Source organism: Cyrtonyx montezumae, unplaced genomic scaffold, assembly GCF_038088225.1.
Source record: "Cyrtonyx montezumae isolate F1298 unplaced genomic scaffold, pur_monq_1.0 scaffold_1, whole genome shotgun sequence".
NCBI lineage: Eukaryota > Metazoa > Chordata > Aves > Galliformes > Odontophoridae > Cyrtonyx > Cyrtonyx montezumae.
In genome coordinates, this window is record NW_027071825.1 from 876,297 (window position 1) to 896,646 (window position 20,350).

A 20,350-nucleotide genomic window follows, 5' to 3' on the forward strand; every position below is an offset into this window, starting at 1 on the left:
TAGTTGAATGAACCAAATGGTAACCATTAAACAGTTGCATTTTCATACTGCAGTATACTTCAGAAATAGCATTTGCTGTGCAGGGGTTGAGGCACCTCGGGGTGAGCCATGCTGGTGCTGCCCACGCCTCTCCGAAGCGTTGGGCTCTGCCTGGGGCTGTTTGCCTGCCCTCCTCCCTTTGGCTCTGCACGAGGTCTCCTTGGAGCTGGCTGGGCAGTGCTGGCTGTGCCCACGTTGCTTAGCACGCTTGGGATGAGCTGCACAGCGTCACCTCTTCTCCCTTCACATTCACTGAGGAGTCCTGCTGTGTGATGGGGGAACGTGGATGCACCAGGGCAGTGTGTGAGGACAGCTCTTCCTTGGGGTTATCTGCTTGTAGTGCACGTGGAGTAGGGCTCACCTGGGGGATTTGGTTTGCAGGTGCTGAAAACGTTTCTTGGGATCATTTCTCCCTCGTAGCTGGTTTCAGGTGGGAGCTCAGTGCTCCGCCTTCTCGAGCTTCTCCTTCCCAGTGGTGGTCCCTGGCAGGACAGCAGTGCCTGCCTTGGTCTGCTCACTCTGTGAGGGCTGTGGTGCTCCTGTCTGTGTGGCAGCTTTTTGGGATCAAAGTGCCGTGGTGTAACTGTACAAACGTGTACATATGGAAGCTGTATTCTTCATGCACTGTAGTTAAAACTTGTGGAGGTCAGTACGGAAAGGCATTGCGGGCAGTGCTGTGGGTGCTCTCAGAGGAGCTGCCCACGGGCACGTGTCCTCACAGAGCTGGGATCACAAACCCCCCTGGGATCACAGCACGTGGGACTCTGAGGATGGGGAAGGGTGGCTGATCCCGGGCAGCTGGGTGCGGTGTTACAGGGAATGGTGATGGCTGTCACCCATGGCAGTGCTGTGTGGGCAGCAGATGTTGAACATCAGGAGGGATGAGAGGACTTGTTCTTCCAAGTGTGATGAGTTCTTCTGGAGTGTTTTTACATCTGTGCTACTCACGGCCACCCACGGCAGCTGAGACGTGCAGCACCATGTGGGGGCTGTGTGTGCAGGGGGGATGCAGCCCCCCCCCTTGGGTGGCTGGCTGGGGGTGGGCGGGTTGGGAGCTGTAGGCAATAAAGCAGTGCCCTGGCAACGGGCTGCAGGTGTGAGCAAAGGAGCAGCACTGCTCGCTGTGTGAGTGCTGAGCAGTGGGGGCAGCTCTGCGTCCCCACCTCTGCCAGACAACTGCTGCATGGTGGCTCCCTCTGCTCTCTGCTTCTCCGCTCCTAGGATGGCCGTGAGATGTTTTTTATGAGTCGTTGATAACAGGGAGCCCCAGATTCGGGGAAACCGAAACGGAACGGCTGCGGATGGATTCTGCACGTCGTTCCCTCACCGAACACATCTCGTCTTCCAAAGCACTGCTTTTCTCACGGCGAAGGGACTGCGTTTCCCTGCTCCTCCCTGGAGCTGCTGATGCAGTACTGCGCTCACTTCTCTCCCTTGCTGGTTTATTACTGGAATGATTTCTTGCAGATCCTCCGGGGCTGTTTGTGCTGGAAACCCACGCGGTTCACATCCGGAGCGCCTCCGTTTTTCTGCCCGTGTTTGGAGCTCTCACAGAACTGCATTTGTTGGTCTGCACTCACAGACTTTGCAGTGCTGCACCTCCACGTTTCTTTTCCTTAGTTTGTAACGGCCATGGGAACAGTGTCACTTCTCTGCATTTCACTCGTGCTCTGGTCCACGTTTTTAACTTTCCCTTCACTGACAGTGATGTTTTGTTGTATCATTTGTTAGAATAAAGACCAAAACATTGTCTGATTCTGACACTGCTCCAGCCGGGTCCCTTTGTGGTAGGGGCCGTGGCCATGCAGCCCAGGAGCTGATCTGAGGAGGAAGTTCACACTGCTGCAGTGGCACTGTTGTGGTCAGATGTGAATTAAAGCAGCTTCAAGTGGACGTGGCACCGCTTGCTGTGCCCTCAGGCAGAGGACTGGCAGCAGGGCAGAGCAATGCGTTCTGCCCTTGCACAGTATGAGATCTGTGCACCGTGGCTCCCCTGGGCAGTCACAGCAGCCCCGGTTCTACCAGACGACAAAACTTGGGTCTGTCTGGATGGCATTAATCCCAAGCTGCCGCTCAGTGAGGGTTAAACTGATTAATTACACGCAGACTGTTGGAGCAGTTGGGAAGCCTCACCTCGAGAGGCAGATGTTACGTTCAGTGATAACGGTGCTATCACAGAACTGCTTGGTGCTGTGTGGGAGCTGTCTGCTCCTGCAGGGCAGTGCTGCTCCTCCAGCTCCTGGCAGCCCACCTCAGATCCGTGGCTGTGAAAGCCATGCACTGCCAGCCTTACCCGGGGGGCAGCGGAACAGAGCGTGTGCAGGATTAGCACACACAGCCTTGGTGCTGCGGGGGGGCACGCAGGGGGAGGTGACACTGCTGCTGCCCTGAGCTGAAACCATACAGCAATGCAGTGTGTCAGCCCTGAGCTCAGCCCCAGTCAGTGACCGTCACAACACCCAGCTCCGGGGATCCACGACAAATTGTTTCACGTTCTTATACTTCACATATCGATGTCCCCTTATACTTCATATATCAATGTCCCAACGAAAGGCACAGCCACGAGGACCCCGTGCCCACAGCTGTCACGTTCTCCCCCTCAGCAATCAAAGGGTTGAACTGTTTTGGTGACACAGACCTCTGTGTGGACAAAATCCTCCGAGCAGGAACAACGTACAGCTCTACAAAGCCTAAAAACAGTGACACTGCAGCTCTACAAAGCCTAAAAACAGTGACACTGCAGCTGCAGAGTTCACTTTGCTGGAGGTGAAAAAGGAGTTTCCATCCCCTGCTCTTCATCCACACCCCAAGTGTGACCAGCACCACGCAGCACCACGCAGCCCTTCCTCCCACGGCCGTCTCCTCCCTCACAGCTCCCACGAAGACGGAGCACTTACGGACTTCAGGAGGAAAACCACGAGGTGAAGGCTCTCGCACTCAGCAGCGTAAATGAACAGCAGCACAGCTCTGTAGGAACGGGGGTAGAAGTTGAAGGGTTTTATTATCAAAGTTCTGTAAAACGATTTCAGAAACTGTACATCACCATGGCACAGACGGGAGCCTACTTTTGTCTCTTCACCTGCACAAAAGTAAAAGCTGTTGAACTTCTGTAACTAAGAGAACTGCCTGCCTACCTACCCTGCATAAACATGGAATCACTGTGTGCATGAGATCACTACCGCAGTGACAGTAAACACGGATCGGTTTATACAACTTGAGATCAAGTAGAAAGTACATTATCAAGTAGACTTGCTTTTAAAAGCATACCAAGGTCGATTTTAAAATGCACCACCTCTTCCACGCCTTCAGCTCACCAAACAACACCCGACTGGTGGGTCGTGGAGACCACCCCCACGCAGGGACTCCCACTCCCCGCAACAGCTCAGAGCCATCACAGCTCATTGCTGCCTGCTGCCCGGGGGGGCGAGGACTGCCAGGTTCAGTGAGACCTCAGGAAGCTCTCAAAGGCCCTTGGAGAGGTCTGCGAAGGTCTCAGAAAGGTCAGTGCATTTTAACTTTTGTAAAAGCCAAAAACCACCAGGGAAAAAAAAACAAAGGAAACAAAACAGAGCCCAGAACAGCCCGGCCCAGGACAAAGCCAACCCCGCCCACGGCACCGTGCTGCTCTCCAGGTGTACTGTCAAACTGGTTTTATTCTGTGTAGTCACATTTAAGACCCTTAAGTAGATCCACTGTATGCTGTAGGACTTCAGAACATGGAGGATGTTTCTGCCACAATCAACATGCAGTCAGTGCATTCCCTATACTGCTCTATTACTGCAATGAATCAAAGTCTAGGAACACTATCATAAGTGAGCTGATTTACTACAGGAGATCATACAACAAACAGTCCATGCCTGCTGTAGATGCATGCAGCTTTTTACTTTTGCTTGAAGCATCACCAAGTTAGTAAAAATGGCTTGGCTACGCAATCCCTTCCGGCCGTAACGACGATGGTTACCTCTCTAGAAAGCTTTTGATGTGAGTTAGTATCAGGAGCCTTACAAACCACGTGGAGCTGGGAGCTGTATACATCTATGTTTAGGATTAACGAGTACAGCATAAAAGAATCACACAGGAATGACACTGGTGCACGTCTGCAGCCGCGTGCGCTGCCAAGGCAAAACTCAGTCACTCATGTCCATGTCCTCTTCGTGGTGATCGTCCCCGTTCACTTTGGACTCCCTCACCGATTCCCCGCTTCCTTTCTCAGCCGCAGACTCCTTCACTTTAGGAGAGGAAGCCTCTGCCATTTTCTTCTCTTCCTTCTTCTCCTTCTCGCTGTCGTATCCCTGCTCCTCCTCGTCGTAATCCCTTGTGACCTGCTTTGCCGAGATAAAAAGACAAATTAACACTTGCTTTCACAGCCCCGTGGGCAGAAGGGCAGCGCCGCAGCGAGGCGGGCGGGCCGAGCAGGTCCTCAGACATACTTTCACGTCCTTGTCACTCTCGGACTTCCGGTCTCGATCCTTCTCTTTGTCTTTGCTCTTTTTCTTCTTGCTGGTTGACCGCTCCCTCTCATCTCTACTTCTCTCTTTGTCTTTATCCTTCTTTTTTTCCTTTTTATGCCTGAAGTGATAGAATACGTACACGAATGAAAACCACGACCGCGCTGAGCAGAACACAAACCCCACCCCCGTTACCCACAGCTCCCTGAGAGCCAAGGGCAGGAAGGACTGAGGGCAGGAAGGACTGCGTGCACCCGGAATGAAAGCAGTCACCCTGAGCTCCCCGCACTGAAACACGACAGCCGTGCTGCTGCTGGGAAGGGCAAAACCACAGAGCCCTCGTAAGGAACAGCCCGACCTCACACTGCGGGGGAGGGCTTCACATGTCCACCACAGAAGGCAGCAGAGCACTGCTGCACAGAGCTGGAGGGCTCAGCCCCATGCTGCTCCCCAGCCATGCAGCTCCCAGGTACAGAAACCGAAGCTGAGTTATGAGAAAGGAGGCAGCAGGCAGCAGAGACCCACCCGGCTCAAGAAGGCAGCTCCTGGGCTGGGGAGGAGAAACAAACCCAACCCGGAGCCCCCCACCCCGACAGCACCGCAGGCTGTGCTGCAGCTGCCACCAGGACCCCCCCCTGCAGCTCACGGACCTTCTGGGAGATGGGGACCGTGACATTTTCCTCTTGGGGGACCTGGGCTTTTTGGGAGACCGTGTTCCACTCCTGCTTCTTCTACGCCGTCTTTCTCTGCAGGAAGGAATGATTAAAGCCTTTTTTTTTAAGCTCCAAATGCATCTGTGGTTCCAGATCAGCTCAACACTCAGCAGATATGCAGTGTAAGTTATGCTCCTGCTATCAGCAAAGCCCATGCAGCTGCTGAGCAGCAGAGTAAGCCACGTCCTCTTACACCACCGCCTTCACAAGAACCCCCCAGCTCCAGCTCCTCCAGGGAGGAGCACAGCAGAGACAAAAGAGTTTGGTCTCATTGCCATCGAGTTCATTTCTGAAGCAGTTTTCAAAAGGAACGCTACACATCATGTGAGTGTATGGTGCAGACACCAGGACACAGCACAGAAGCGACACCAAAGCACTGCACTCTGATGCAGCACACGCAGGAACTCTCCTAAGCCCAAACAATTCAGCAGGGAATTACAAAGCACCTCACAGACACAGGTGCACTCGTACAAGCACGTATGCAGACACCCAACACATCCACAGCAATCACCAGCATCCTATTAATAAGAACATGACTTCATGAGGTGCACAAAGCACGCTGGAAGTGGGCACACGTGGGCTGTTCTCCAGGCACTGTACCTGCTTGTGCTTCTGGACCGCCGGGTTGTGCTGTAGCTTTTGGGGGGGGTCTTAGAACGCTTCTTTTCTTTCTCTTCTTTCTTTTTATCCCTTTCAATAAAACACACATTTTATGTTGAAGTCTTTTTCAGGCTATCGAGTCACATTCACTACTGCAGCACAGAAAGACGAAGACACAACAACTTCATCAGCTAGCAGATGCCAGCCAATCATTTCCAGGGCCAGTTGCATTAACATTAATAGGAAAGAAACCCAAACTTACTTCTTAATAAATACGAGAACAGCTCTCTTATAGATACTACTGTGTGAGAACAGCACTCAATCTGTGCTCCTCGAGGCCCACGTTTCCCATTCCCCAGAGCCAACACGACCCAGCTCTCCCAGCCAACCCACGCTGGTTCCTGTCAGCTCTGAGCTCACCTCATCTATTTTTCACACAACTGACTGCACACGTGCAGGGCAAGCTCCACTTCACAACTCAATTTCCAGCCCATCAGGAGTTCAGCAGGATTACCTGGTTTTGGATGAGCTCCTGGATCTTCTACTTCTCTCTCTGGAATGAGATCTCCTCCTCCTCGGACTTTTAGATCGCCTCCTGCTTCTTGATTTTGAATGGGACCTTCTCCTCGATCTGCTTCTTGACCGTCTACCAGAAGTACATTGCACGTGAGAGTTAAATACATGACCTGCTGATCAGCTCAATGCTCACTCTATTGCAACGCAGGAAACAGAAAAAAGAAGACAGAAGACCAAGCCAGACGAGTGGCTCCTCAGTCAGCTCTCCTAGCACCCTGCTGCTAAAACAGCAATCCCACCAGAGAGAAGTGGCAAGTACTACTGAAGTGTGAAGAAATGCTTAACACACCAAAACCAAATACAGACAACTCCTGATTGGCAGACAGCAAAGACGTACAAGTGAGAAGGCCAGTTATAACAGCCTCACAAAGGCTGCTGGCACACACTGGCTGACAAGCTGACAAAATAAATAAGGCAGAAGTGTTTCTGCTTAGGCAGGTCGGTGTTAACACCTTCAGTTGGGATGTCTGAGCAGACCAAGCTGAGTGTTGAGCAGCCCAGCACGTAAGGTTGCAGTGTGCATGAAGACTGGTGCTCACAAAGGTCTCTCAGGGCCTGGTTTTAAGACAAACTGTCATTTCACACAAGCACACTGGAAAGACAATGAAAGAAGAGAGGTTTAAGGAAGTGCTGTACAACAGGCTGCCTCTGACAACTGAAACTGCTGACAGCAAAGAGCCATGTAAATGGAGGCTCTGTGCTAAGCTGCTGCTTATGTGACATAAGTAGTCTGTTCTCTAAAATCAGTCCAACACAGGTAGGCAAGGAAGCCACGCCAGCAGCTGTGCTATTCCACTGCTCCTCAACGTCACACTGCTGTAGTCTGAAGCACTTCTGAAGGTATTTTTGCAAGCACTGCTCTCCAACCCTTCCTACAGAAACAGGAGGAGGCTCTCCCCTCGCACTGCCACGGGGCCAAAGCACACTCAGCTCTCCTCACAGCTCTTCCAGGCCTCCATGAGACAAACACCACTCTGAAGGGTTCTGAGCACATAATTTCAGCGGCGTTCTGGATGTGTTTTGTTGCTAGAAGCAAACCCAGTAGCTACCTGTGTCTGGATGAAGAAGGTGTCCTCCTCCTCCTCGAGCGTGAGCGTGACCTTGAATGCCTTCTCTTTTCATCTTTTTTGTCTGGAGTTAAAAAGGAAAAGCATCAGTTGGCTTTTTTTTTTAAACTATTATTATGCTAGTAACCTAACCAGTAAGACCTTGTGAAGACAAACAAGTTGGGCTTCACACTGTAAATATGATAAAGAATACCTAAGGAGTATTTTTGACATATGAAGTTAAGCTGTAGCTCTCCTTTTTCTCAAGAGGATGGACAGGTGACACTGACACATGTGGCAGGGCTGGACTCTATCTCTAGGGGTCCATTCCAACCCCTACAATTCTGTGTTTCTGTGACATAAAACCCCACAAATTCGTATCCAAAATCAAAGAAGTCAAAATTTGGGTCGTTTTGAATTTAAGCCCCCTAGAGAAGGGCAGCTGGAGAGCAATGAGCAGCTGTGTTAGCATCTCTCAGGTAGCTCATGAAGGATGAGGAACCCCTCACATTGCTCTCAGTTGCTTCTCAAACTTTATTGGATACAACATTTGCTCATGAACTGCTGCATCGCTTTGAAATTGATAACTGTAAAACTAAACCACAAGAAAAAAAGGGGAATTAAAGGAAATAAGTGCCAAGAGCAAAGGTAACTTGAGGTTACATCTCCCAGCATCATCCTGCTGCATCTCAGTATCGCAATTACTTGGATCACAACTGTGACTCATGAATCCCATCACCACAGACAATGAAAGCATTCAGCTAACAGCAAGCAGAACCATGTCAAACCACCACCTCCAACGAAGGACTCCACCATCTGAAGTTACCTGGCTCTATAGCAGCAGAAATTAACGACTGTGCTTCTCGTACTCTCTTCATAGCTTCTTCTATTTCTTTACTGGAGGTATCTGATTTCAGACTTGGTGAAACAAGTCCTGCAGCAACATGGTTCAACCTGGAACACACAAACAGCCATTTCTGTATTTGGGACACTTCTATATCCAAAGCACACAAGCCTGCACTGCCAGTTCGCAGCCTGTCCAAAATGACCGATCCAAGTGAACCACCCTCTGCATTTTGTCACTGCTCAGGTAACAGAGGATTAAGTCTGTGGCAAAAGAAGTCTACAGTGAAGTCAGTGTGTGATGAACAGAGGTCCAGACGCTGGCAGACAGCTCTGACTTACAAACAGACCTCTGCTACTTGCTGTTCACGTGCTGTATCATTTTGGAGAGGCATTCTTTTTCCAAACACTGAAATAAAAGTTAACAATAAACACAAATATTTGCTATTTGCTCCCTTCTTTCTATCAAGTAACAAACCTGCTGGCTTTTATTACCTTCTGACAACACATGCAGACTGTTACTACGGTCTCCTACCACCGTGGCTGTGGCTGCCAGCTGCACCACGTTACCAGCACAGGAGGGACCAAAATGGCATACAATAAACTCAGCTTTTGTCTCTGGCAAAATGGAATTCTGGAGATGAACTGATTATTTCAAATATCAAAGAATTATTATTATCATGATTATTTCTAGATCCAAGGCAGAATAATCTTAGTTTCCTGTCCTCTTCTTCCCTCCAGAGAAGACAGAATCAGGAATGACCCCCACAGCACGAGGTTTCTCCAACCTTAAGGTCCAGCAGAACAAACATGGAATTCTCAATCACAAGAGATGTCATTCCCAAAAGTAAGTGTTTCCCACAAGTACAACTGCTTGCAAACAACAAAGCTTACTTTGGATCCACTGTGCTCATCAGTTTCAGTAGTTGATCTGCTGCAAGAGACTGGGGGGGGAGGGGGGGGGGAAGGAGAAAAGAGAAAAGTTAAATTCATGTTGGAAGAAGCATGTGCTTAAGATCATCAGTGCACCACTGGCAGTGACTGCAGCAGTGCCCACGGATGAACCACCCCGGGTGAGTTACAGACAGAAAGCAGCACTGCTCCACTCTGTAACCTGTGGATGGGGGTGGGGATGAGTGTCTGCCCGCCACATTTGGAAGACACTGAAGCACTTTTTTTTTCCCCAAGGAGACCAACAGCCTTTGCTGGACAGAATCAAAGCACTTCCAAATAAAAATGAACATAGTCATTGTATGATGCATGCAATACTCCTGAAGTGCTGCACGCCCACCAGCTCTCAATGTCAACTTATCAAACAAGCACAGTTCCTTTAAGAACTGCATGAAATTCTTTTACAGCTCCTAAGAAAATCCAGGTATTGCAGCACTGGCCACTTCCTGAACCAGCAGTACACTAACAGAGCAAAGCCTTTTGTATCCAGCAGTCTAAGCAGAGGTGGCCATCTGCAGAACCTGGTCCAACTGGCTCAATGGACAAAGGAAATAATCACTTATCATTCCCAACGTGTATTTTTCTAATGAGCATTTCAGAATGCTTACTGCCACACGTGGCATGCACCAACAGAATGCTTAATGAGGGATTTCCTCAGCACTGCAATAAACTAAGGCTTCCTTCATCTATGGGTTATGCTGTCTGTACAGTACTTGGTTCTTATACCTCACACACGAGCTCAATGTTCTACCCACTATTTCTTAGTGAGTAGAAATCTTGAAATCTTTTTTTACCCCCCTCCAGTTTTACAAACCTCCAATCTAACCAAGCCTTGGTGCTCTCCACAAGTGCAGAATTAAGGAGCCAGCCATCATTTTTTACTGCTGATCTGTCAGGAGATGGATTCGCAGGATGGTAAAGTCACATGTAAAGCATTTCACCCTCAGTCTCAAACTATTTATAGGTTCTTTTGACATTTAATTTGAAAGCACTACAGACACCACTTATTCCAAAGAGGTGCTCAGAAAAATCAATCGTGGGATTTTCAGACGGTGGCTGTTGAACTGATGTATGTGAAAACTGCTTCTCAGTGGAGAGGAGGGTAGCAAGAAACGAAATCCAGACCTTCAGCTTGTTACTTAATACAGTGCTGAAAGCAAAGAGCAGCCCCACCTCACCCCATGGAGGAGCAGGGGACAGCAGGGAACACTGCACAAAGTGTGACGTACCTGAGAGTTTAAGTTTGCTCCAGGAAGCCCAAGAGCAGCTAGGGCAGGATCGAGAGCAGGAGCTCCAAGAGCAGCTAAAGGAACAGCACCAATCTGTAAGGAAAGGAGCAATCAGCCAAAGCACATCTGGTGGGTAAGAACTGTTAGCTCCAGGGTCCCAAGGGTTCCACAAATACTCCAAAACAAAACTCTGTCGGGAGTCACCGTGAAAAGTCACCGTAAGCTCCGAGCCAGTCAGCTCATTCCTCTGTAACCTTCCCAGGTTTCAAAGCTCAGCTCTAGAGCTGCACACGAGTACATGTTTCACGCAGTCAGAAATATCAGAAGTTAGGCACAGAAGAGCTGTGCCCAAGCTAAGAGCTACTGAAGCCTTGCTCTTCCTGCTCTGCCTCCTGCACCTTGTTTCGGTGCTCCAACATGATGCGTTTTGAACACTTTTTCCTGCAACATACTATCCGCACTGTTTTAACCTTCCACGTGATTTGTTGGGTATTTAATGAGCAATTTTAACTTCTCCCCCCCCTCGGCTGTAACGTTAATGGAAGTTATTTCTCCACTGCACATCACTCTCCTGACATTCAGGGATTTAAACTTCATCTGTAAGAGCTCTTCTTGCCAGAGCTGGTGGGAAGCATGCAATGGAGAGAAGGATCTGAGATGCAAACACAGAGGAGGCCGTGAGACCCCAGCAGCAGCACGCGAGGGAAACAGAAGTACTCCTCCTAGGAGCAAGTCATCCTTCTGACAAAAAAATGCATCAGACGGCTGTGACAACGCTACCCACAGGGGCATGGAAACTAAAACACCCTGTGCACCAGCACAGCACTCTGCTGTCTGGAAACCAACCAGCCAGCCAAGCAGGCAGTGAGTGAGCAATGGCCTCCCTTCACCCGGCCCAAGCACAAAGCCTACCTGAGAAAGTGGGTTGGGAGTAGGCAGGAGTCCACCTCCAGGCAGCAGACCTGCCACAGCATTAGCTGGTGCCAAGAGAGACAAAGCCTTAGTCTCATCAGGAATGACTCCTGCAGAGAAACAGCCTGGCATTAGAATGCATTCTTTTCCGAAAGCAGAAAATACACAAATACACCCAAGAAAATGTCTCCCTGATACACCACCTGAGTTTGTTGAAAGTACTTATGTTTGCTAAAATACAAAGCTTGATGTCTATTAATATTTATCATTAACTTTTTTTTTGTCAGAATGAAACTTCAATGCGTGAAAATTTGACTGTTCCTTTTTCTCTACAAATGGTTAAGTATCTAGAGCAAAAAAAAATAGCACAATACACACTACTTTGTTGTTAACACTGCCAAGATTTCATCACCTGTACTCGATTTTTAAGTCATGAACCAAACGTAAGCAAGCACAGTCGGTTCTCCAGGGGTGTGCTCTCAACTTTCAAAAGCTGTTTTATGAACAACGACTCGTGTCGGCTGCTTCACTATAAAGCACACAGAAAAATCAAGATACACAAGACAAAAAAAGTTTGATTTAGGGGTTAATAATATGGTACAGTTCACTATGTTTTCTTTTACACCTACCATATAAAATTTGTAAAACTTAAAGAGAAGGTACGGAAATATTTTTGGTCGAATCAAGCGTAGGGCTTTTGCTGACTTGTCAAATAAAAACCAGCGACTCAGCAGATCTCCAAACACACTGTGTGTGTGTGTGTGGGCACATACGTACAGGACATGGTGGCACATTCCTTACCTGTGCAGTAAAATGCTTATGTTCCAATATGTGCCATGCTTATTGTACCAAGAATGCTGCTACGGAAGAAACTTCTGGCCCCAAATCTTGCAGCCAACTAAGACAAGCGTCTTACTTTACTGCCTGCTCTGCACGTGTCATTTGAAGGGTCCTACCAGGTAACAAGTACTTATGTAGGTGGTTTTTTTTTTATTCTATCCAACAGCAAAAGCCCTATACAGATGGATTAATTTGTTAATGTGCCCAAGCCCCCAAAATGAGAGTTCAATAAAACAATTTTACTAAATATTTGCAAATACCAGTAGTGTTTCTGTAACACATATTACGAAACTGCATCTCATCATAAAACATACAATATGTACAGGGCACTTAAGAGAAACTGGATAAGCTGCAGAAGAAAACTGTTGGGTGGTATTTTCAGCAGGGCCTGGTATATAGTTCAGGCTGAACCAGGGAAAAGAACTGTAAAACACAACAACAAAAAAGAAAAACCACTGTTAAATAAAGGTAATGGTTCCTTCCACCTATACTGAGAAGTGCCGATAATATAAACAAATGTATAACACACAGCACTGTTATCTTGCTCGTGTCATTGAGCTGCCATCAATTTAGATACCAAAAGTTATGGAGGGAGAGGAGGGGAAAAAGGTCATTTAGATAAAGGGCATTAACGCATAAATATATTAACATACCTACAGAGAGATTATGGGGTAATTTTGCATGCAAAATTATGTCTCAGAGGATATTTATCAATTATAGCTAAACATTTCAAATTAGTGCAGCTACAACATTTCTGGCATCGAAATACAAATCCTCAGACTTAGCTCGAGACACCTCAGAGAAGATCTGCATTCATTAAAAAAATCATGCATCCGATCCTCTAATCGTTTCTTAAAAAAGTATTCAGAAATAAATACACTACAATTTTAGAAAAAGCAATGAGGCCCCTCACCAGTTAATTTTCATGCTTCAAGAGCTTTTTTTACTGCTGCTTTGTTAGAACCATGAAATACTGTATGAATATGTAGAAATGAAAGAAAAAGAAACAGACAAAAGAAACAAACATTAACCAAAGAACCTAGATACCCCCCCAGCCACCTTTAATCTTAGAGCTCCTTCCAAATCTAGGAATATCACAGTGAAAATTACAATGAATACTAAACCTTACCGTAGACTTTGTGTATAGCTCTACAACACAAAGCAACAGCCAACACCAAAGTGTCTGTGTGTGCTAAGACTGGAGTGCGCTTGTGATATATGGGGATAATTATTGCACTAGACAGATAATAAACATTTACTTTAGCGACAGGCAATATCAAAACAGAATCATCACAGCAGAAAATAAGAGATGTGAGGGCCCAGTTCAGCACAGTAGTTAAGCATCTGCCTGACTTTAAGCACGTGAGCAATTTCACTGCGGTTTTAAGAAACTTGCTGCTTGGTGCTTAAGTAACTTGTTGAATTGGGACCCTGGCAGTATGCAATCAGAGGTAAAACAGTGCTCCCGTACAGGGACAACAGCATGTGATTACCAAACAAGGGGCAGAGCTTCATTGGCTGAACACGCCGCTGGGGATATGCCACATCATTATGACAAAACTGTTCACGCTCTGAATCGCTGTAACACCACAAGAAACAGCCCGTAAGGAACTCTGTGACTTAAGCAGGCCCGTTAACATACAATGAAGTCGTTTATTATCTTTATACAATCTGAACTGAAACTAGCAGGCAGATTGTTTCACGTGCCAGCTGGAAATTGTTTGGATCCTTGTTGGAAAAGCTCAACACTGACACTGATCAGCACGGGCCTTGGAGACGTTTTGGTACCAGCTCTGGAGGACTGTTACTATGTCATGCTTTAATACAAAGAGGAGAACAAGACGCCCTTCCCCTACACTGCAATACCTGGAGTAGGGAAAGCAGAAGCAGTAAGTGCACAGCAATTTCTGAACATGCTCTGCACCCCCCAAAGGCAGCGTGTCTCAGTCAAAGGTCACGCTGCGGGTTCCTACGGTGCATAAATTAAGTTTCCACATCCCTTAAATTGCAGGAATACAAAGACAAGACAGTTCCCCAGGCCTCAAAAGACATCCTTACAGCATTGTAACGTCTCCATAAAAGGGCTGAACCCAGACTGTACACCAAATTTATTACTGTAGCATGACTTAATCTGCAGAGGTGGCATTTAATTCAAGCTATTTGGGAAAACCCATCATTTCAGAAGTAAATCAGCACAAGAAAACAGTACAATGGAAATCAATTACTTCTAAAGCAAGTCTAGAAGAGTTTAATAAGACTTCTGCAAGAAGAGGTGTCTTCTCAGCACAGTTTTTAAGTTCCAAAAACCCTGCTCATTGCCTTTCAAATTACTGTAACACCCTAAAATGTAAAAATAAAAAGAAGAAGAGAAAATGTAGTTAACAAGTGGTTACACCAGGAAAACACTTGGGGACTTGAGTGCTTGCTGGCCTTTAGTTAATGTCTAGAATCCCCTGTAGCTGCAGAGGACCCACTGTTTTTCAGTCATCTGGAAGGGCTTTGCATTTGCCTTCTCCACTACAAAAATCACACACACAAATAACAGAGAGAAGAGTTTATTATTTAGTGAAATTCTATTAAAATATAGCATGGCTGAACAAGAAAACTTGGAATAAAAACTAGTACCAGTGCCCATTTGGCACCTCTTGGAGGATCTCACTTTCAAATTACATCGTAACTAGTGAAACCCTTGGTATACCGGAGTTCACAACGAGAGGGAGTGGCTCTCCAGGGAAGCCCCCCACTGCCTGCAGTGGCAGCATATCTCACAAAGCACTACCTACTCTCCCATGTACTCTCAGGGAGGGAGAAACCGTTCTCATGAAGAGATTTATTCAGATGTGAAAGATGCGAATGCTACTTAAGGCAAAATTTCCTTCAAGTGGTGGCCTGCTTGCAGAACTCCATTTAGGAAAATGTCTCACTGACATCAATAAAGAGCATAATTTGCACGTAATTCTGCCTAACCTGATAATATTCTCAACTTCAGACACACAAAATAAGAGGTAAGCTTCCCAATTTCATTCAGTCACTAAGTAAAGATAGCATTTAATCCATGAGCCAATTGCAATATACCAAGGGTTTTTAAATGCTAGCAGTCCTACGTTTGACATTTTACTAATGCTCATTTTTGTGAACTAGACAGGAATAAAATGTCATCATATGCTGGCTTCATAGACCAGGAAACAATTCACAAACCTTCTGCATACGGAACGACTATCAGCGCCCGGTCAACGAACACAGTGTTTGTCAGATGCTGCGCCACAACTGCCGAGTCGGGGTCGTGGAACTTTACAAAGCACACACGCGATGACACGGGCAAAGGAGAATCACTGAAAGAGAAGGGCAGAGGTTACTGAGACGGCCTGTGGCCAGCTGTTGTTAGCTGTGACAAACGAAGGAGACCAACGCTTCACTCAAGGAAAACAGAGCTGTTTTACGTACTACAGAAGTCCTCAGCAACGGGAGCTGTGTGCTCTCTGCTTTAGCGGCCACGTTCCATTTTTGGAGTGAACTATGAGGAGGGTAATGATCAAAATATGATGATTATTTTACTCACTGACACTACTCTGTAAATGCTTCTAGCCCAAACTTCACCGTGCTCCCTCCCGTGGCCGAGCACACACACAGGAACCACTGCCACCCCTTGGGAGGGAGGCACGCTGCTCAGCACGCCTGCTATTCAACATTAACTCAACATTAACACGACAAAGCCCAAATTCAGGCATGCCATGTAGGCAGTGCCACAGCTGAAACTGCACAGAATGGTGAGGAGCTTCTGGACAACCAATCTGTAGCCATCAGCTCTCACCACAGCTCACAGCACCTCAGCAGGGCTGTGAAAAATCCCCACCTATGGAAAATCCAGGAGCATGTGGAAACTCTGAGTCCCTCTAAAAACTAGAAACATCTACCTCCTACAAGGATAAGAAAGAATGGTAGGGTGCATGAGCCCCAGGGGAAACACAATGACAACTACAGAAAAAATGAAGGCAAAAAATTCAACTCAGTACTAAGTTCTGAAATAGATTTCAAACGCCCATCCTGGATGGAAGCTGTGCAGATTTTTCCTTTGGTTGGTGATGTAAATTACAGGACAGCACAAGAAAATGTTATGTAGACAGAACTGCATAGAGGTGAGTTAAGAGCTGCCTCCAGAAGGTGCACAGCGGGCACAGGGAGCAGTGCCAGGTTCCTAAAGCTCTACTTCCAAACCAGGGCCAGGCTGCTCCCAGTCTGACACCAACCCACCTGAGCAGCTGGCTCTGAACAACGCTCCCCAGGTCCTCATGGCACTGACCTGCCCATACTAACCAGCATCCAGAAACAGCTAGCAAAACCGTGCTGAAAATGCATGCCACTGCCAAACTGCTTTATCTGGAAAGCTGACCAAGCCTTTAATCAGTTGAAATAGGGATTATCACAACTCAAGAGAAACAAGAATGACAGAAAACAGCATCTATATACTAACATACATCTAATACTTTTGCTTCCTGTTAGTGCCAATGGCAAAAACCTTCACCACCACTGAGCAAAAATCAGAGGAGTAAAGCTTAAAGAAAAATCAACGAAGGAGTCGGGGCATACCCAGATGGCATACTAATCCAAGGTATAAAAATAAGCCATTTACTATTTAAACGCAGGACAGAGTTTTCAGACTTACTCTTGGAATACCTTTGAGAACACAGGAGGATGAAGCAAGGCAGGTTGTGTTTACATGCACACGCCAGGCATGTGTCTGTGTATCTCACTGCACAACCAGCTGATCTACAGATCAATTAACAGAATGTCAGGCTATGCTCGTGCAGTATGACAGAATATGAACTGGTGCACTTCATTTTTAAAACATTCCCAAAGCTGTGGCTGAGCAAAACTCTTGGAGGAAAGAAAGTTCAAAAGAGCCACCGAGAGAAGGCCACTCAAAGTCAGCAGCACCAGAGGAATCATGCCAAGGAGCGCTGAGACACACAATGATTTACTGTGCATCAACAACGTACCAGTGCTGAAACACTTCAGGTCAACAGGGCATTCCAGCCCCCACCTCCTAACCCCTGCATACCTCCTCCCAAGCTCCCCCACATTACAGTCTGCATTTCAAATGCTGCATCTTATTTTGGAAGGGGCCTTCGTGCTGCTTACACAAGTATTGCTGCTGCTGCAAAATCAAGCACGGATCAGGCTGTAATGAACAGAGTGTGCCAGTAGGTGTCTTTCAACATCACCATATTCATACTGGAGTGGGAGGAACCAGAAGTAGTCATCCTTTTCTCAGAACAACCATGTAGCATTGGCATAGGCAAGCAAAGCTGCTCATCTGAGGAGGGTGATTGTCTAACTGTCACGTGCAGTTATCACAGGGAAGGCAGGAGATCTTGCCGAATACCACATCATCCAACATACAAAATTATAACACACGTTCCTAATTTTATTAAGCTTTAACTCCGTAGATTAAATTTTCAAGCAGATATGCTTTCTTCCTGATACATTTCTCTGTTCATAACGATTGGACTGGACCATTCCCAGCCACGAGCAGGACCAGAATTCACACTGGTTTCTTCTATAAGTTCTGACAGAAAGACAATCTTCACTTGCTAAACAAGACATACTGAAATCACCTTCTATACATGTCTGGAAACATATAAATATATAAAAATATTTCTATGTGGATGTGTGCAATATAAATATATATATGTATAACAAAATTAAAATTATCTACACAGTGTAACAAAGTCATACAGTATATATATAAATACTATACACATATGTATTCTGCAAGCTCTCTCAGAAGTCCATTCCCTCCACTTTTGCTCACCATGGGGTCAGGACTCCACGTTTAGAGGAGAAGGAGCAGAAAAGGCCTCAGCACAGAGGAAAGAACCTACTCGGATTGGAAAATCCACTTCCATTCAGCATGAAATGAAAGCAGAGCCTCCTCAGCATCCATCCACCCACCATCAGTCACTCAGGACAGCCACACCTCCTGGTGGAGCCACTGCTGCAGGGCAGTGACCATGGCACCTCCGCAGGGACAGAGGCACAAAGGGAACAGCAGGAGAAATCCTGACAGTTGTCAGGTAAAACATGCAACCCAGCCTGAAAAAAAAGCCTTTTCCAACTTCATCTGCACAACTTTTTGCTAATTTAAATGACACAGTTTAGAAAAATGCCAGTTTTCCACTGAGACAACAAAGTTCACTCCAACAGCTATTCAATATTTCTGCACCTTCTGTGCAAGACCCATTTTGTTACTCTACACTTCCTGCTCTCTACCGACCTCCTCCGTGGTTTTTCTATGGTTACAACTTCACAAAGGCTAAAATCTTCACAATAACCCTACGTGACGACACTGCATTACCCTCCTTCACTTAGAGAGCTGAAACAAAAGGAACGTAGGCCAAACGTTCTCAGTGACCTTTCATGCTTTGAGACACCCAGAATCCCAGGTTATCTGCACCACGTCACCTTCTCCTCCACCAGCACAGAGCCCTCACCCGCACTGTGAAGGCAGAAGCCACAATACCAGTGCCAGAACAAAGGAAACAGAAGTGAGCTGGGAAGAGCAGGATCCGAGCCACACAGAAACAGCCTTACACCAGGATACAATCCAAAAGGTTCCCCTGAAGGTACCAGCCATCCCCCAGTATCTAACTAACATCAAACACGACAGACACAAGGGCACAATTCAGAGCTCCCCAGAGCCACCTCAGCCCTCCTGTAACCCAATCCCAGGACATATGCGTGGCAGACTTCAAAGCAACCCAGGGCAGATCCACCAGCTGCACTGTGCAAGGCCAGCATTTCATGACAAGTTTGTGCAAAGGAGCTAAATCAAGCACACACTGGACTGGCAGCCTCCCCCGTGGTAAAAAAGCTGGGCTGAGCTTTGTTCCGTTCTGAACCCGCAGAAGTGATCCATTAACGCATTAAGTTAATATGTACCTAAAACCGTGCAAAGCCTCAGAAACACAGCTTGTTGATAATAACATCTCCAGAAAATCAGACAACGCGTGGAAACACCAAGCAGCACATCCAGCGATTGCATCTGTGTACAGGCAGTTTGCTGGGGGCTGCCGAGCACCACCGGCTGTGCCATTACACACAGCCACCCCGGCACGTAACAAAGCAGCGCTCACAGCCGGCACTGCTTCAGTTACACTCCGCTTCCTTCCACATTCTCGTCTCCAACCCACCACTTCCAGCAGCCTATCAGCACACGTGGCACGCTCCCAGTCTGCACGGCACGGCGGGCAGCTTTCCCCGATCCTGAGCTGGCAGGGATTGACGACGGAACGACAGATCACAAAAGCGCTCAGCAGGAGGCTATCGCCCTAAAACTAAACGCGTACCACCGTCCGCCCGCTCCGCGCACTGGAACTGCACGCACACACGGGAAGCGCTCGTTTAACGGCTCGCTCTCTTGCTTTCAGCTCCGGGGATCAGCCCCGGAACGAGGGGACCCCACTAAAAACGCGCCCGTGACAGCCGGGATGCCGCTGAGCCCACCAACCCCCACGTGCGGTGCTGCGGAGCGGCCATGCAGGCGGAGGGGGGGGAGGGGGGGGGGGGGAGGGGAGCGGAGGCGCGGACTCACTCGGGGGGGAAGAGGCGCAGCTCCTCGATCTTTCCGAGGAAGCCGAAGAGCGTCCGCATCTGCTCGGAGCTGGCGCTGGGGGAGACGTTGGTGACCTGGATCACGTCGGTGCCGCTGCTCGAGGCCATCGCGCCGGAGCTACAAACACATCGGGGGAAGGGGGGAACGGGGGGAGGGGGGAAGAGCGCGTCAAGGCCCGAGCAGCACCCGGGCTACGGGCTCCGGGCCGGGCGGGCGTCCCGCAGACCGCGGCCTGGCGCAGGAGCTCCGCGGCGCAGCGCGGCCGCCTCACCAGCCTGCCTGGGCCGCAGTGTCCCACAATCCCCCGCCGCCGCCCCCGCGCAGGCGCAGTGCGCGTTCTCCGCCGACCCACGCAGCCTCACGGCGCCGAGCGCCGGGCTCTGCGCATGCGCGTGTCCCCTGCCCCTCCCTGGAAGGCGCGGGGTCGGTTCCTGCGCAGTCGAGCGGAGGGCGCCGCTCCGGCTCTGCGCATGCGCGCTGGGCGCTCAGGGCCGCGCGGGACGCGTCGCGCGTGCGCAGTGCGGGCTGGTTGCTGGCTGTG

The 20,350-nt window shown here is 48.2% G+C and overlaps 1 protein-coding gene across 2 annotated transcripts; it reads right to left on the bottom strand.

Moving 5' to 3' along the window:
* Positions 1-3,721: 3,721 nt before the first annotated feature.
* SRSF11 (serine and arginine rich splicing factor 11) lies at positions 3,722-19,949 on the bottom strand. 2 transcript variants are annotated; one of them, XM_065737618.1, is made up of 12 exons: positions 19,789-19,949; positions 15,396-15,529; positions 11,358-11,467; positions 10,446-10,538; positions 9,160-9,209; positions 8,249-8,376; positions 7,426-7,507; positions 6,315-6,446; positions 5,801-5,890; positions 5,138-5,233; positions 4,470-4,608; positions 3,722-4,361 (listed from the first exon to the last, which is right to left on the bottom strand). In XM_065737618.1, the coding sequence occupies exons 1-12, from the start codon at positions 19,914-19,916 to the stop codon at positions 4,167-4,169; spliced, it is 1,377 nt and encodes a 458-aa protein (XP_065593690.1). In that variant the 5' UTR covers positions 19,917-19,949; the 3' UTR covers positions 3,722-4,166. The 2 variants fall into 2 exon arrangements, with proteins under 2 accessions (XP_065593690.1, XP_065593682.1); XM_065737610.1 differs by having other exon boundaries at positions 3,722-4,364.
* Positions 19,950-20,350: the final 401 nt, after the last annotated feature.

Coding starts and splice junctions, on each gene's coding strand:
- SRSF11 (XM_065737610.1), bottom strand. CDS start 19,916: ATGGCCTCGAGCAGCGGCACCGACGTGATCCAGGTCACCAACGTCTCC. Junction 11,468..15,395: donor AGTCGTTCCGTATGCAGAAG/GTTTGTGAATTG, acceptor GTTTCTCTGCAG/GAGTCATTCCTGATGAGACT. Junction 4,609..5,137: donor CGGTCCCCATCTCCCAGAAG/GTCCGTGAGCTG, acceptor CTATCACTTCAG/GCATAAAAAGGAAAAAAAGA.